Here is a 13,779-nt window from a genome sequence, read left to right as displayed (position 1 = left end):
GGGGAGCCTTTGCTCTGCCTAGGCTGGCTGGAGTGTAACCCAGTTCTAAGACAGCAGCCCAAGAGATGAACTTTCCAGGCTCTTTCCAAGTCGATGCTCCTGCATCCGAGGGAGCCAAGTTTCCATAGATGATTGATGGGCAGGATTTAAATTTGATCTTGGGTGGATCCTTCCCTGTGGGAACACTGATGGTATCTGGAGACATGTGACACTCCTATGGAAGCATGTGACCCTGTCGGCGGGATCTTAAGATGGCATATGAGAGTAGCCCATGTGCTGAAAACATCCTTGTAAGCCTGTGGATTCTGTCTTTTTCTTTCCCTTAGAGATGGAATTCCTCCTTATCGTGTGGGGAGTAAGAAACAGCTCCAGAGAGAAATGCATCGCAGTGTGAAGGCCAATGGTCAAGTGTCTCTACCTCATTTCCCGGTGAGTACAGTCTGGAGTGAGGAGACACCTGTTTTCTGCCATGTTGAGTCCTAAAGAAAAGGAGTGGGAGGTGGAAGTTGGGAGGTATAGGGAAGGTAGAAAAGAGCAGTCCCTAAGGTCCCCTAGGGCAAAGGGAGAGAAAAGAAGAACTGGACAATAGGCATTACATGTTTTTTGGGTTGTGATAGTGAGCACAGTAATGTGATTATGAGGTTGTCAATCAGTTTTGCTATAAAGGAATACCTGAGGTTGAGTAATTTATAAATAAAAGAGGTTTATGGCTGGGTGCAGTGGCTCACGCCTGTAATCTCAGCACTTTGAGAGTCTGAGGCGGGCAGATCACCCTAGGTCAGGAGTTCGAGACCAGCCTGGCCAACGTGGTGAAACCCCACCTCCACTAAAAATACAAAAATTAGCTGGGTGTGGTGACATGCGCCTATAGTCCCAGCTACTTGGGAGGGTAAGGCAGAGGAATCACTTGAACCTGGGAGGCGGAGGTTGTGAGCTGAGATCATACCGTTGCACTCCAGCCTGGGCGACAGAGCGAGACTGTCTCAAAAGAAAAAAAAAAAAAGAGGCTTATTTGGTTCACAGATATGCAGGCTGTACAAGAAGCATGGTGCCAACATCTGCTTCTGGTGAAGGTTTCAAGAAGCTTTCAATCATAATGTAAGGGGAAGGGGAGCCACTGTGTAAAAGAGAGAGAAGCAGCAAGCTAGGGTTGGGGGTGGTGGTGGGCAGTGCCATGTTCTTTCAAACAACCAGATCTCATATGAACTAACAGGGAAAACTTGCTCATTGCTGCAGGGAGGGCACCAAGCACCCAAACACCTCCCACTAGGCCCACTTCCACCACTGGGGATCATATTTCAACATGAGATCTGGAGGGGACAAACAGCCAAACTATGTCAGAGGTTTGATGACCTATTTTTGAACCTTTGCATTTTCTGAATTAAAAAAAAAAAAAAAAATTCCCTATGAGAAAGAAACTGAAGCACTTATTTCCCAGAAACCAAGAAATGCTAGATGATCCATGCTTCTCTACAGCTTGGTGAGCTCACTGTATTTCCACTAGAATGGAAGCCCTCTGTGGGGAGGGGAGGAGTTTTATCTCTTCTGTTAACCTCTGTATGCACAGAGACTATAACACTAACTGACACATAACAGGTGCTCAGTAAACATTTGAGTGAATGAATAAGGAACCTCTGCCCCCTTGGGACAGACACATAATAGGTGCTCAATAAACATTTGAGTGAATAAGGAACCTCTGCCCCTTTGGGACATTCTCCTGCCCTCCTCACTGGGACATTCTACTTGTGTCAATCACAGGACTCCAAGTCATTTTAGTCAGTGATTTTAGTCATTCATTTATGTATTGATTGACCATTTCTCCTCCTGGCTTCTGAAGCCCTGGAGAGTAGCTGTTCCTTTCCAGCTCCAGAACTTGGCTTGGTACCTGCTGGTGAGTCTGTGCCTATCAAATACAGAATGAACGAAGTGTTTAGAAGTGAGGATCTCCTGAGCAGCTTCTTCCTGTAACTCAGATGGTGGATGAAGGGCTTTTCTGGGACCTCTCCTTTTATTTCCATGCCTGCTAAAGCAGCCAGCACATGGCTGTACTCAAGAGAACTTCCCCATCTACATTCCCATTTTAGGGCTGTGCTGTTTACCATAGCCTCAGATCCAGGTTGCAGTGACACTCTTCTTTAAGGAAGGGAAGAAAGCACCCAGCTCACAGCAGGTGTTTATGAATCCTTCCTGCCAGCTTCAGAGAATCCCATTGGTCTTCTGGTTATGTTGTGTTTAAAAAATTAACACATTGAATTGCTAAACCTATGTTGCATTAGTGCACAAACTGTAGCTCTTCTCTGAAAGCCCCTCACACGGACAAGGGCACACTTACCTTGTTTTAAAATTAGCATATTGAAATTGCTTTTCTGAGGACCTCTAGCATTCCCCCTCCTCCACAGTTAGTAAGTATTGATGACATACTATTATTGTTTTTTTGACTGGGGGATATGTGTGTTAACAAAGAAAAGTTCTATCGCCCAGGCTTGTAAATTAGATGATTTTGTCCTGGGGTGTGCAAATCGACTTTCTCCATCAGGCAGCGCTTTGATCGGGGGCTGCAAGGAGCCAGCCTGTGTGAGAATGGCCACCTACACAGGAGCCTTTCTCTCCCCTCTCAGTTTCTGCAGCTAAGTGGTTGCCGTGGCAAGGCCCATCTTTGCAGCTGGGGGACATGCTAGCCTTTGCAAGTTAGCTTTCTGCTCCCCCCACCCCACCCCAAAGGAGCCAAGCAAGAGGGAGATTAGGAAGGAGGTAGAACAACTGGAGAGGTGGGGGGTTGGGTGGGGGGAGCGAGATGACAGGAAAAGGACAGAAAGCTGGGCAGCAGGGGTTCTCTCTGTTTGCTGCTTTTGGCAGGCGTACTCGGTGCCTTTTTATATTCTGCACTTGATTTGGAGATGTTCCCTTTTCCCTTGATAGATCAGCTTCAGGCAGCCAAGCTCAGCAGTGTTCTGCTACTAGCCTGCAGCAGCTTTCTTCATTTTCTGTACAAAGAGAGAGGGAGGAGGGAAGGAGAAAAACGAGGGAGATCGAGGACAGTGTTGAGACAACACCACCTCAAAGGTGCGCAGTGTGCGGCCAGGAAATAAATTACCACTTCTTCTCTGATCCAGGCCGTTTGACTCCCTTCCCCCCCCCCTTTCCTCCCTCCCACCTCCTTTCCAATCTTATTTTTTTAAATTTTCAACTCCCTTTCTGTTTAGATTCTACTTTTTATTCCTTGAGTTGGTCTCTCCCCTCCCTACCTCAGAGGGCTTCCTTTTTTTTTTTTTTTTTTTTTTTTTTGATGTTTGACAACAGTCTTTGAAGATTTTCTACTTCAGAGTAGCTACTGATGGGCTGGTTGTACTACAGAGAGAACAAGCAGGGCCTCTCGGAGTGCGACCAACTGCTCCTGCCCAAGGCAAACGCTGGTGGGGACCATGGCTCTCCATGAGGCCATGGCGTTAGCGCATAAAAGTCCCGAGCAGCCCAGGCCGCCTTGCCATCCACTCTCCACCCGAACATGGGTTTGCGGTATGCAGCGGCCGGTGCAGGAAGCTCCGGCCAAGCCACCGCCCGCCCGGCCTGCTGAACGTGCCTCCTCCCTTTTCTTTCCACGTCCTGTAGAGAACCCACCGCCTGCCCAAGGAGATGACCCCCGTGGAACCCGCCACCTTTGCGGCTGAGCTGATCTCGAGGCTGGAGAAGCTGAAGCTGGAGTTGGAGAGCCGCCACAGCCTGGAGGAGCGCCTGCAGCAGATCCGAGAGGTAATGCGGCCTAGGCCCTCTCCCTGTTTCCGTTCACGGCGTGCGCGCACTATGAGTATGCGCATGCGTGTGGGCTGCCTGTGGGTGTGTGCATGCGTGTGGGCTGCGTGCGCATGTGCGTGTGTTGCGTGTGGGTGTGCGCATGCGTGTGAATTGCGCTTTTATAGATAGGCCTGTGCGTGTGCGCATAGGCGTGGCTGTGGGCGTGCACATGGGTGTACGTGCTCCTGCGTAGGGGGCGTGATGTGGCAAGCCCAGGGCCTCGGGCCCTCCTGCTTCCTGGGTCACTTCCCCTTCTGACGTCTTCCGTTTCAGGATGAAGAGAAGGAGGGCTCCGAGCTCACACTCAATTCTCGGGAGGGGGCGCCCACGCAGCACCCCCTCTCCCTACTGCCCTCCGGCAGCTACGAGGAAGACCCGCAGACGATACTGGACGATCACCTGTCCAGGGTCCTGAAGACCCCTGGCTGCCAGTCCCCGGGCGTAGGCCGCTATAGCCCCCGCTCCCGCTCTCCGGACCACCACCACCACCACCACCATTCGCAGTACCACTCCCTGCTCCCGCCCGGTGGCAAGCTGCCTCCCGCGGCCGCCTCACCGGGCGCTTGTCCCCTCCTCGGGGGCAAGGGCTTTGTGACCAAGCAGACGACGAAGCATGTCCACCACCACTACATCCACCACCACGCCGTCCCCAAGACCAAGGAGGAGATCGAGGCGGAGGCCACGCAGCGGGTGCACTGCTTCTGCCCTGGGGGCCCGGAGTATTACTGCTACTCGAAATGCAAAAGCCACCCCAAGGCCCTGGAAACCATGCCCGGCGAGCAGTTTGGGTAAGTGCCGGGCAGACCACAGTGTCCCGTGTTGGGCTTCTCTCCCAGCCAGGTCCATGGGCAGGTGTGAGGTGGGAGCCTTATCACAGGCGTTTAGTTTCTAAGAGGGCACGGCTGGGTGAGGGTGTGGGGAGCAGGTGCATGGGATTTTCGTGTCACCGCCCACCCCACTTGCTGAATTGTCTGATTCTAGGAGTCCCGGAGATTTAACCGGGTCTCTGGGTTGGGTGTGGTTCTTGGTTCCCCACAGCGGCAGCAGAGGCAGTACCTTGCCCAAACGCAATGGGAAAGGCACGGAGCCGGGCCTGGCCCTGCCCGCCAGGGAAGGAGGGGCCCCCGGCGGAGCTGGGGCCATGCAACTTCCCCGGGAGGAAGGAGACAGGTCGCAGGATGTCTGGCAGTGGATGCTGGAGAGTGAGCGGCAGAGCAAGCCCAAGCCCCATAGGTAAACACCACTTGCCGCCGCCGCGGCCGCGAGGGTCATGGGCACTCAGTACGGAGGTATTGTGGGAATGGCTGTTTTTGCAGTCCGCCGAATACAAATGTGACTATTTGCTCCTGCCATCTTAATATTAAACGTTGGACTGAGCAGACCACAAAAATGTCATGTTTTGGCACTGACCCCTGTTCGTGTTATGGTAGTTATTTTTTTCTTCTCTCTCCCTCTGAGCAGAATAGACAAGTTTCTATTGAAGTCACATTTTCCAGTTCTTCTAACCCAGTTTCTTTCCTTCTGTTTTCTCTCTGCTCATTCCTTGTTTAGTGCCCAAAGCACAAAAAAGGCCTACCCCTTGGAGTCTGCCCGCTCGTCTCCAGGCGAACGAGCCAGCCGGCACCATCTGTGGGGGGGCAACAGCGCGCACCCCCGCACCACCCCCCGTGCCCACCTGTTCACCCAGGACCCTGCGATGCCTCCCCTGACGCCACCCAACACGCTGGCTCAGCTGGAGGAGGCCTGTCGCAGGCTGGCTGAGGTGTCAAAGCCCCCAAAGCAGCGGTGAGTGGAAGTGAGGGATCCTAGTTGGGGCAGGGATTGGGTTTGGGTGGTGACCTGGTCTGTGGCTAATGGGGAGGGCCTCTCTTTCTGCCTGGGTCTCAAACCCTCCCATGAGAGGAAGAATTGCTTATGGATGAGTAAGCTTCTCCTTTCCAGCTTCTAGAAATTGTTCCCTTCAGTTATGTTCATTCTACCAGAGTTAAGCCAGGATCTGTGAGGCAAGTCATGCCTAGAATTGGGAGAATGAGTTTCAGTAATTCCTTACAAAGGCCATTTCTTACAAATGTCTGGATTGTTTAAGGCTGGTTAGTTGAGCGTGTAAGAAGCTACGAGATGGAGGAACAAGAGTCCTCAGCCCTTTGCTGGGGCTAAGTGTCCCGTCCTGGGCTCCCAGAGGGGCTTAGAATGGCTGTTGCAAGATGTCTGCCCAGCCTCCTCAGCCACTGTTAACCCAGGGTCTTGGTTGGGTTTCCATAGGGATGGAAGTCGGTTTCGTGTCTCTTCAGGAGGCCAAAGAGTAATTTTCTGTCTGCTCCTCAATTGCTCTGGGGACAACAGTGCACCTCTAAATCCCTCGCCCTGGCTGTGTCCTCAGGTGCTGTGTGGCCAGTCAGCAGAGGGACAGGAATCACTCAGCCACTGTTCAGGCGGGAGCCACGCCCTTCTCCAATCCAAGCCTGGCTCCAGAAGAGTGAGTGTCTTTACCTGGCATTACTGAGATCTGCCGAGTGGTTTATGTTTCAGAGTATTCGCTATCTGGAGTTTCATTTTCGTGAAACTTTTTTTGGTTTTTGAAATCACCTTGATTTTAGTGCTAGTGATGAGGAACAGTAAACATAGATGTGGCCATCCATGTCCTACTGACAAATGCATCATAGCGAAAGTTTTTTTGGTCATACACAAATCAAAAGCTGGGACACGCAGCCATTAGAAGGGTAGAAGGGACCTCAAATTCAGCTGGAAAAGTTGCCGCCATTCAACTTGCAAGTTAGTAGTACTGAAAACATTTGTCACCCTGAGCAGAAGGATCATTCTCCACTGTGGCAGAGATGGAGGGGACCATCCTCGTGTTTTTGCTTGGAGAAGACAGAATATCTTCCCCCAAATTGGGCAGTGATTCTTTCTGTAAATTTAGTCTCATTCAGAGTAGATTGAGAGAAGCCTGCTCAGTTTAGTTACTGGATGGTGCAATTAAAAAGAAATCTGCTAAAGAGATCTGAAATGGTCCGTAGAAAGTTTTCTTTCTGTGTCTTCATCCTGAGCAGTGAGCAATGTTTGAAGTCCTCAGTAGGTCACTACCCTGGATCCTTTCATTGTTTCAGTTGGTTGACCCTAAGTGTACCAGCCGTCCGGGTCTGGGCCAGCCACTTTTTTTTCTTTTTTTTTTTTCTTTTTTTGGAGGCAGAGTCTCGCTCTGTCACCCATGCTGGAGTGCAGTGGCGCGATCTCAGCTCAGTGCAAGCTCCACCTCCCGGGTTCATGCCATTCTCCTGTCTCAGCGTCCCGAGTAGCTGGGATTGCAGTCACCCACCACCACGCCCAGCTCATTTTTTTTTATTATTTTTAGTAGAGACAGGGTTTCACCATGTTGGCCAGGCTGGTCTCGAACTCCTGGCCTCAAGTGATCTGCCCACCTCAGCCTCCCAAAGTGCTGGGATTACAAGTGTGAGCCACCACGCCCAGCCTGGCAGCTTTTTTTTCAGGCTACTCTACAAAATCTCAGAATAAATGGGGACATGGACATGACTGGGGGCTACCCGCCGTTAGTTGTTCTCATTCTACTGGAATAAGGGGTGGGCTTCAGGCATTCTGAGTTCATGCCATCCCAAAGGTGTCCTGCTCTGGGTTTGTCTCTTTAGCACTCTCCAATCCAGGTGAGACCCGGCATCTCTGTGATAATTTCTCTTCTCTCATCTTCTTGGGGAAGCACGCCATTTATGCTAACCTGAGAGAGGCCGCTGTGTACCTTCATTTGGTGGCAGTGGGGAAAGCGATACCAATTCGTACTACTGAAAGGAGATCATCCTTTTCCGCGTGCTCCATGCAGAGCATGTGGGCTTGGACTGTGTGTCCCCCAGAGCTGCCTGCCTCTGAGATGTGGGGCTCTGCCCCAGCCCCCACTTTAACTGCAACCCTAGTGTTTGGATACCCTGTCACTTACGCACATGTGCGCACGTGTGTGTTTGCTTTAGATGTGTGTCTGCTTTAAAATGCTGAACTTGTTCCATTCCATCTTATTTTCAGTCACAAAGAGCCAAAGAAACTGGCAGGTGTCCATGCGCTCCAGGCCAGTGAGTTGGTTGTCACTTACTTTTTCTGTGGGGAAGAAATTCCATACCGGAGGATGCTGAAGGCTCAGAGCTTGACCCTGGGCCACTTTAAAGAGCAGCTCAGCAAAAAGGGAAATTATAGGTAAGAGTCCTGTGGCTTTTTTCTGCTTTCAGTTTGTTTGCTCAGAACCAAGAGCCAGAGCCTGGAGCAGCTCCCCTGGCTGAGCAGACCTGGGCGGGGCAGGGTGGAAGGGGGCTCAGCAGGCGCTGGGGGAGGCTCCTTCTCATTTCTTGTCTCCCCTCACCACTAGCAGAACAATGAAGCAGCAGCCGCAAGAGGGACGCTGCATGGAGGGTTCCCTGGGGGACCTGGCCAGGCTCTTTCCACCAGGTGAACCAGACTGAGGAGAAAAGGAGCAGCCGCTTGCTCTGACAGGAGGAGAGTGGGGCTCAGGCCGCACTGCAGAGGCTTTACCTGCAATTGAAGGGCTTGTGGGCGAGCGGGGAGCAGGGAGAAAAAAGAGGGACAGGCAGGTTGATTAGGAGGGAGGGTCTGGAAGCGCCACCCTCCTGGCTTGAGTTTAGGAGAGACCCTCACATTGAAGTCTCCAAATAGGAACCATGCCTGGGAAAGGTCCCCCCTGTTTTTCTCAGTCTGCCTTTCCACCTGAAGAACCTCCCTGGGTTTTATGGGCCATTAGAAGCAGGGATGCGCCTTTGTCCATAACAAAGAAGGGGCTGGACCTGTGAGTGGGCACAGGGTGAATAAGGCAGTCCACTCTTCCTGCCCGGGCCTGGGCCTCGTTGCCTTCTCCCCTGCAGGGGCTTCAGGAAGGGAACTTACTGGTCTCCTCACCTTGTCTGCAGAGTGGACGGAGGTGCCCTTGAGAAGGTCCTTGCTGACCTTTTAGGGCCCTTGAGAGGGTTCAAGAGCTGAGGAGCATGAGGGCCAGCCCTAGGCCATTCCTTCTCTTGATCACTTCCTCCTAACAGCAGGTGATGACTGCCTCAGTTCATCCTGAGTCCTCCCTTGTCCCTGTCCGTGGCCTGCAGCCAGAGAGAACCTGTGGATTCTGCTCCAGTTCTGTCTCAGGTTTAGGGCTCCAGGCTGGGACAAGGGTGAGATAGGGGCACCCTAGTTTAAGCAGGTGCTCACTCTGGGGTCTACACCCGAGAGAGAGTTCCACCTCCTCAGCTGTGTGCCGTGGACCCTGTACAGGACCACAGTCTATGCCCAGGTGTGAACCCATTGCCGCCACCAGGGCCAGGGATGTGAGTGGAAAACTCTGAATAGCACTTGGTAACCTGCCAGGTGGGCATATGGGCTCCTGGATGGGAATGAGTCCACCTGCAGGGCTCTGAGGCGCCCTCCCCTCTAGGGCAGGCCCTGTGTAGTTTTACTGCCCCTTCATCTGGGAGTTAGTCTGGGTGGGGGCTCAAGGTGAGCCCCTCTTTGGAGCGGGAGGGGATGGAGGTCGGACTGAGCCCCTCTTCGGAGGGGGAGGGATGGAGGTCGGACTGAGCCCCTGGAGGTGACTGGCCAGCAGGGCGTGTTGCTGGGCCTGGATATTCCCTTTTACACCTGGGCGGAGACAATTGTGAAAAGGTATCAAAGGGATGGGGGAACAGGCCTGGCTGCTGCTGCTGCTGCTTTTATCTTGAAAAGACACAAGGTGAAACTAATGACACAAGTGTGCCCCTCTGGGGATTCATTTTGATCTTGGCTTTGTCTCGGCTGGACTTTGAGTGGAACTGTAGGTGACCTCGGAGAAGAGCCATGTGGCGCTGGCATAAGCTTGCGGGGAAGGTGCCTCCCTCAGCTGCTCTGGCCACATCTGGCTCTGATTTTTTTTTTTTTTTCTCCCTGAGGCACAGTTAATAAGCCTGGCTTTGAAGCTCTGGCCTCCCCTTTAATGCACAAAGACTTGCACAAATGGTCAACCCTCCGATCCTCTCCAGTTCTTTCCTGAGTGCATCAGGCTGTGGGAAGGCCCTCCCAGCCGCCTTATCTCTGCAGGGCCTGAGCTGGACTCAGTGCCCTCCTGGGGTGGGACAGGGACACAGGGTGTCATGCCTCACCCTCCCAGCAGGGCTGGTGCTCCAACATCTCAATTTGTACAGATACATCCCCCTTCAAAAAAATAAGAAAGACCCAGTGAGGTTGGGGCCGTGGAGCAGGGGTGGGAGGTAGGGGGACCTGGGATGCGTTGAGTAATCTCAACATGGCAGGGGTTCAAAAAGCAAACAGTCCCTTCAGACGCGCCAGACGCTATTGGTGCCAGATGTCAGAAGAAAGCAAAGTTTGCCACATAAAGCATGTTGCAGTGGAAAAGCCTGTTTCTTGGAGAAAATGAGGGCAGTGCAGTGTGTTTGAAGTCCTGGGGGTGGGGCCGAGAGAATGTGGCCTCTCTCCTCTCTGGAGGAGGTTGCAATTATGTAAAAGGTCGCTGCGTGTTTGCTCAGACATGCTGTGAAAGCCCCACTTGGTGAACCCCGGAGGGGTCGGATCTGGGGGAGCTGGGGCCAAAGGGGTCTGACGGAGGGTGGCGTTGAGGTTTGAGCCCCTTACGTGGAAAAGTGACTTTTCCCCCCACTGTCCCAGGTCTCCTGTGCACAGAGCCCCTCCCCATTTTCTCACTGTCTCCTCTCACGCTCCCCCGAGAATTTTGACCCCTTGACATGAAGTGTCTTCAGTGCTGCCCAGTCAGAGCCATGCCGTTGTTCACCCCAGTGCATTAGCTGGGTCAGGAATGCTAAAAACAAAGAACCTTGACTAAACCCAGCTGTTCACTGTATTTAGCCTTATCTCCTACGAAAGTATTTGGCTTGCCTTTATTAAAGAGGAAAAAAATTGAGCTCTAACTAAGGGGAGTTAATTTTTTTTTTTTTTAAAGGGAAAAGACAAAAACAAAGCCCAACCATAACCCTGAGACACAATTAAATGTTTGAAAGGTTCTCCCATCCCCCCAGGGGACTGTGACCTTCCCTCTGTGAGTGGCCTTTATGGGCTGGAAATGACAGCTTGCAGGGGCAAGTTTAATCCCTCTGAGGGGTCTCCCTTGGCTGGGGACAGGGAGGGAAGAGGCCCTCGCTTAATTTCCTCAGAAGGGGTTTGGGGGTGGGCCTGGCCCGAGAGGACAGCAGTTGTTTCCGAATGTGGCACTCCTGAGAGAGGCCAGGCATTTGCATCTGTACAATTAAACAGCCTCAGAAGAAAGAATGCTGGGGAGGGATAAAAGGAGCCTTTAATCAACGGGCATAATAGAAGGGCCTTTGGTGTTTGACCCTGGAGGGGTGGGATGGGAGAAGAGGCCTGGAAATGGGGAGAAGAGGGAGGGCATCATGGGGCCTGTGCCGTCTGTTCGGCCCTGGGAAGCTGCGCTGGGGTGGCTTGCCTCCTGTGTGGCTGTGCCAGGGCCGTCCAGGACTGTTGCACTTGGGCCCTGGAGGATGGGAAGGCCGAGAGGCCTCCGGACTGCTCAAGCATCTGGAATTCAGCCTTTCACAGACTTCGGCAGGTTCCGCCTCTCCAGGTGGTGGGTTCACAGACTTCGGCAGGTCCTGGCTCTCCAGGTGGTGGGTTCAGGATGTGGCTGAACCTAGAGATAGTCTGGAGTCTCTTTGAAGGACCTGCTTGGCTGCTGCTGCAAATTAACTGCAGGCATTTGTCCTTTCCTTCCCTCCTCCACCCCGCTGCTGAAAAAGGTTGGGGGGAAAAGCAGGTCTGTTTTCCACCATGTATGTGTGTCAGGAGATAGCAGAGATGCTGGGCTGAAGATTGCAGGTGGCAGGTCCGGCCCAGGCTGCTGCTCAGTGGGTGCCCGGCTTTCGTCATCTCGGCCCACCTGCTGCTTGTGGTGTGGCCAGTCCCAGTTGCCATCTTAAAGCAGTTACGGGCAACAGTGTACATGCACACCTGCCATAGCAAATTCCTAGGATACCTCAGTCCTCCATGTTGGCATGCTTTTCTTTTCAACAATGTGGAAAATGCAGTTTACCAAGAAGCTTTTCTGGTTTTCCTTTTAAGGTATTACTTCAAAAAAGCAAGCGATGAGTTTGCCTGTGGAGCGGTGTTTGAGGAGATCTGGGAGGATGAGACGGTGCTCCCGATGTATGAAGGCCGGATTCTGGGCAAAGTGGAGCGGATCGATTGAGCCTTGGGGGTCTGGCTTTGGTGAACTGTTGGAGCCCGAAGCTCTTGTGAACTGTCTTGGCCGTGAGCAACTGCGACAAAACATTTTGAAGGAAAATTAAACCAATGAAGAAGACAAAGTCTAAGGAAGAATAGGCCAGTGGGCCTTTGGGAGGGTGGGGGGAGGTTGATTTTCATGATTCATGAGCTGGGTACTGACTGAGATGAGAAAAGCCTGAACTATTTATTAAAAACATGACCACTCTTGGCTATTGAAGATGCTGCCTGTATTTGAGAGACTGCCATACATAATATATGACTTCCTAGGGATCTGAAATCCATAAACTAAGAGAAACTGTATAGCTTACCTGAACGGGAATCCTTACTGATATTTATAGAACAGTTGATTTCCCCCATCCCCAGTTTATGGATATGCTGCTTTAAACTTGGAAGGGGGAGAGAGGAAGTTTTAATTGTTCTGACTAAACTTAGGAGTTGAGCTTGGAGTGTGTTCGTGGTTTCTTCACTAACAGAGGAATTATGCTTTGCACTACGCCCCTCCAAGTGAAGACAGACTTTTAAAAATGGTGCCCTACCATTGACACACGCAGAAATTGGTGCATTTTTTTTTTTTTCCTATGCTGCTCTGTTTTGTCTTAAAGGTCTTGAGGGTTGACCATGTTGCGTCGTCATCAACATTTTGGGGGTTGTGTTGGATGGGATGCAGAGGGAGAGGCAGGGAACCCCGCTCCTTGGGGCCCCAGGTTGATCCTGTGACTGAGGCTCCACCTCCTGTAGCCTCCCCAGGCCCAGGGCCCCGTGGCTGAGGCCTGCTAGAATCACTGCCGCTGTGCTTTGTGGAAACGACAATTCCTTGTTTTTTTTTGTTTCTGTTTTTGTTTTACATTAGTCATTGGACCACAGCCATTCAGGAACTATCCCCTACCCCGCAAAGAAAATGAACAGTTGTGGGGAGACCCAGCAGCACCTTTCCTCCAGACACCTTCATTTTGATGTTCGGGTTTTTGTGTTAAGTTAATCTGTACATTCTGTTTGCCATTGTTACTTGTACTATACATCTGTATATAGTGTACGGCAAAAGAGTATTAATCCACTATCTCTAGTGCTTGACTTTAAATCAGTACAGTACCTGTACCTGCACGGTCACCCGCTCCGTGTGTCGCCCTATATTGAGGGCTCAAGCTTTCCCTTGTTTTTTGAAAGGGGTTTATGTATAAATATATTTTATGCCTTTTTATTACAAGTCTTGTACTCAATGACTTTTGTCATGCCATTTTGTTCTACTTATACTGTAAATTATGCATTATAAAGAGTTCATTTAAGGAAAACGACTTGGTACAATAATTATTGTAATTAAGAGATGTAGCCTTTATTAAAATTTTATATTTTTCAAAACATTGGCCTTGTGTTTGAATCCTCAGGGTGGGCACAGGGCCAAGGGGCCCTTCCATGTGTAGGCGTCTGTGCTTGATTTCCCACCTTGCCCAAGCCCGTCTCTGACCTCGAGCCCTGACCTGATCTGGACCCACCTGGAGGTTTTGTAAAACCATTTCTTCAAATCACTTGGCTACTGGCTGAGACTTTTGTTGCCTTGGAGCAGGCTGTAGACAACATCTCCTTTGGGAGTCCTCTTCCCTCTAACACCTCCATTCAGCCTCTTCCTCCTGGGCAGATTGTCTCCAGTCCAGCCAGGTAGGTACAGGGGACTAGGGGATGAGAGGAGGCCCTCCCAGGAGTACTTGGCATTTCAATAGGTGTCTCCGACATGAAAGCCGTTCA

The 13,779-nt window shown here is 51.5% G+C and overlaps 1 protein-coding gene across 20 annotated transcripts in view; it reads left to right on the top strand.

The window, feature by feature from the left end:
* The window catches only part of AXIN2 (axin 2), a 33,500-nt gene extending 20,105 nt beyond the window's left edge, over positions 1 to 13,395 (top strand). For 9 of the 20 annotated variants that reach the window (XM_015120139.3, XM_028836676.2, XM_077972536.1 and 6 more), the window contains 8 exons: positions 327 to 429; positions 3,610 to 3,750; positions 4,066 to 4,580; positions 4,831 to 5,025; positions 5,344 to 5,577; positions 6,173 to 6,268; positions 7,822 to 7,989; positions 11,875 to 13,395. In XM_015120139.3, the coding sequence (XP_014975625.2) occupies positions 327 to 429; positions 3,610 to 3,750; positions 4,066 to 4,580; positions 4,831 to 5,025; positions 5,344 to 5,577; positions 6,173 to 6,268; positions 7,822 to 7,989; positions 11,875 to 12,001 (1,579 nt within the window). In that variant the 3' untranslated portion in view covers positions 12,002 to 13,395. The remainder of the gene's footprint in view (positions 1 to 326; positions 430 to 3,609; positions 3,751 to 4,065; positions 4,581 to 4,830; positions 5,026 to 5,343; positions 5,578 to 6,172; positions 6,269 to 7,821; positions 7,990 to 11,874) is intronic. The other 11 variants (XM_077972539.1, XM_028836678.2, XM_077972541.1 and 8 more) reach the window with 3 other exon arrangements.
* The last annotated feature ends 384 nt before the right edge of the window (positions 13,396 to 13,779 follow it).

Source organism: Macaca mulatta, chromosome 16 (assembly GCF_049350105.2).
Source record: "Macaca mulatta isolate MMU2019108-1 chromosome 16, T2T-MMU8v2.0, whole genome shotgun sequence".
NCBI classification, from domain to species: Eukaryota; Metazoa; Chordata; class Mammalia; order Primates; family Cercopithecidae; genus Macaca; species Macaca mulatta.
Note: the sequence above shows the minus strand (reverse complement) of the source record. Positions and strands in the feature narration are given on the sequence as shown.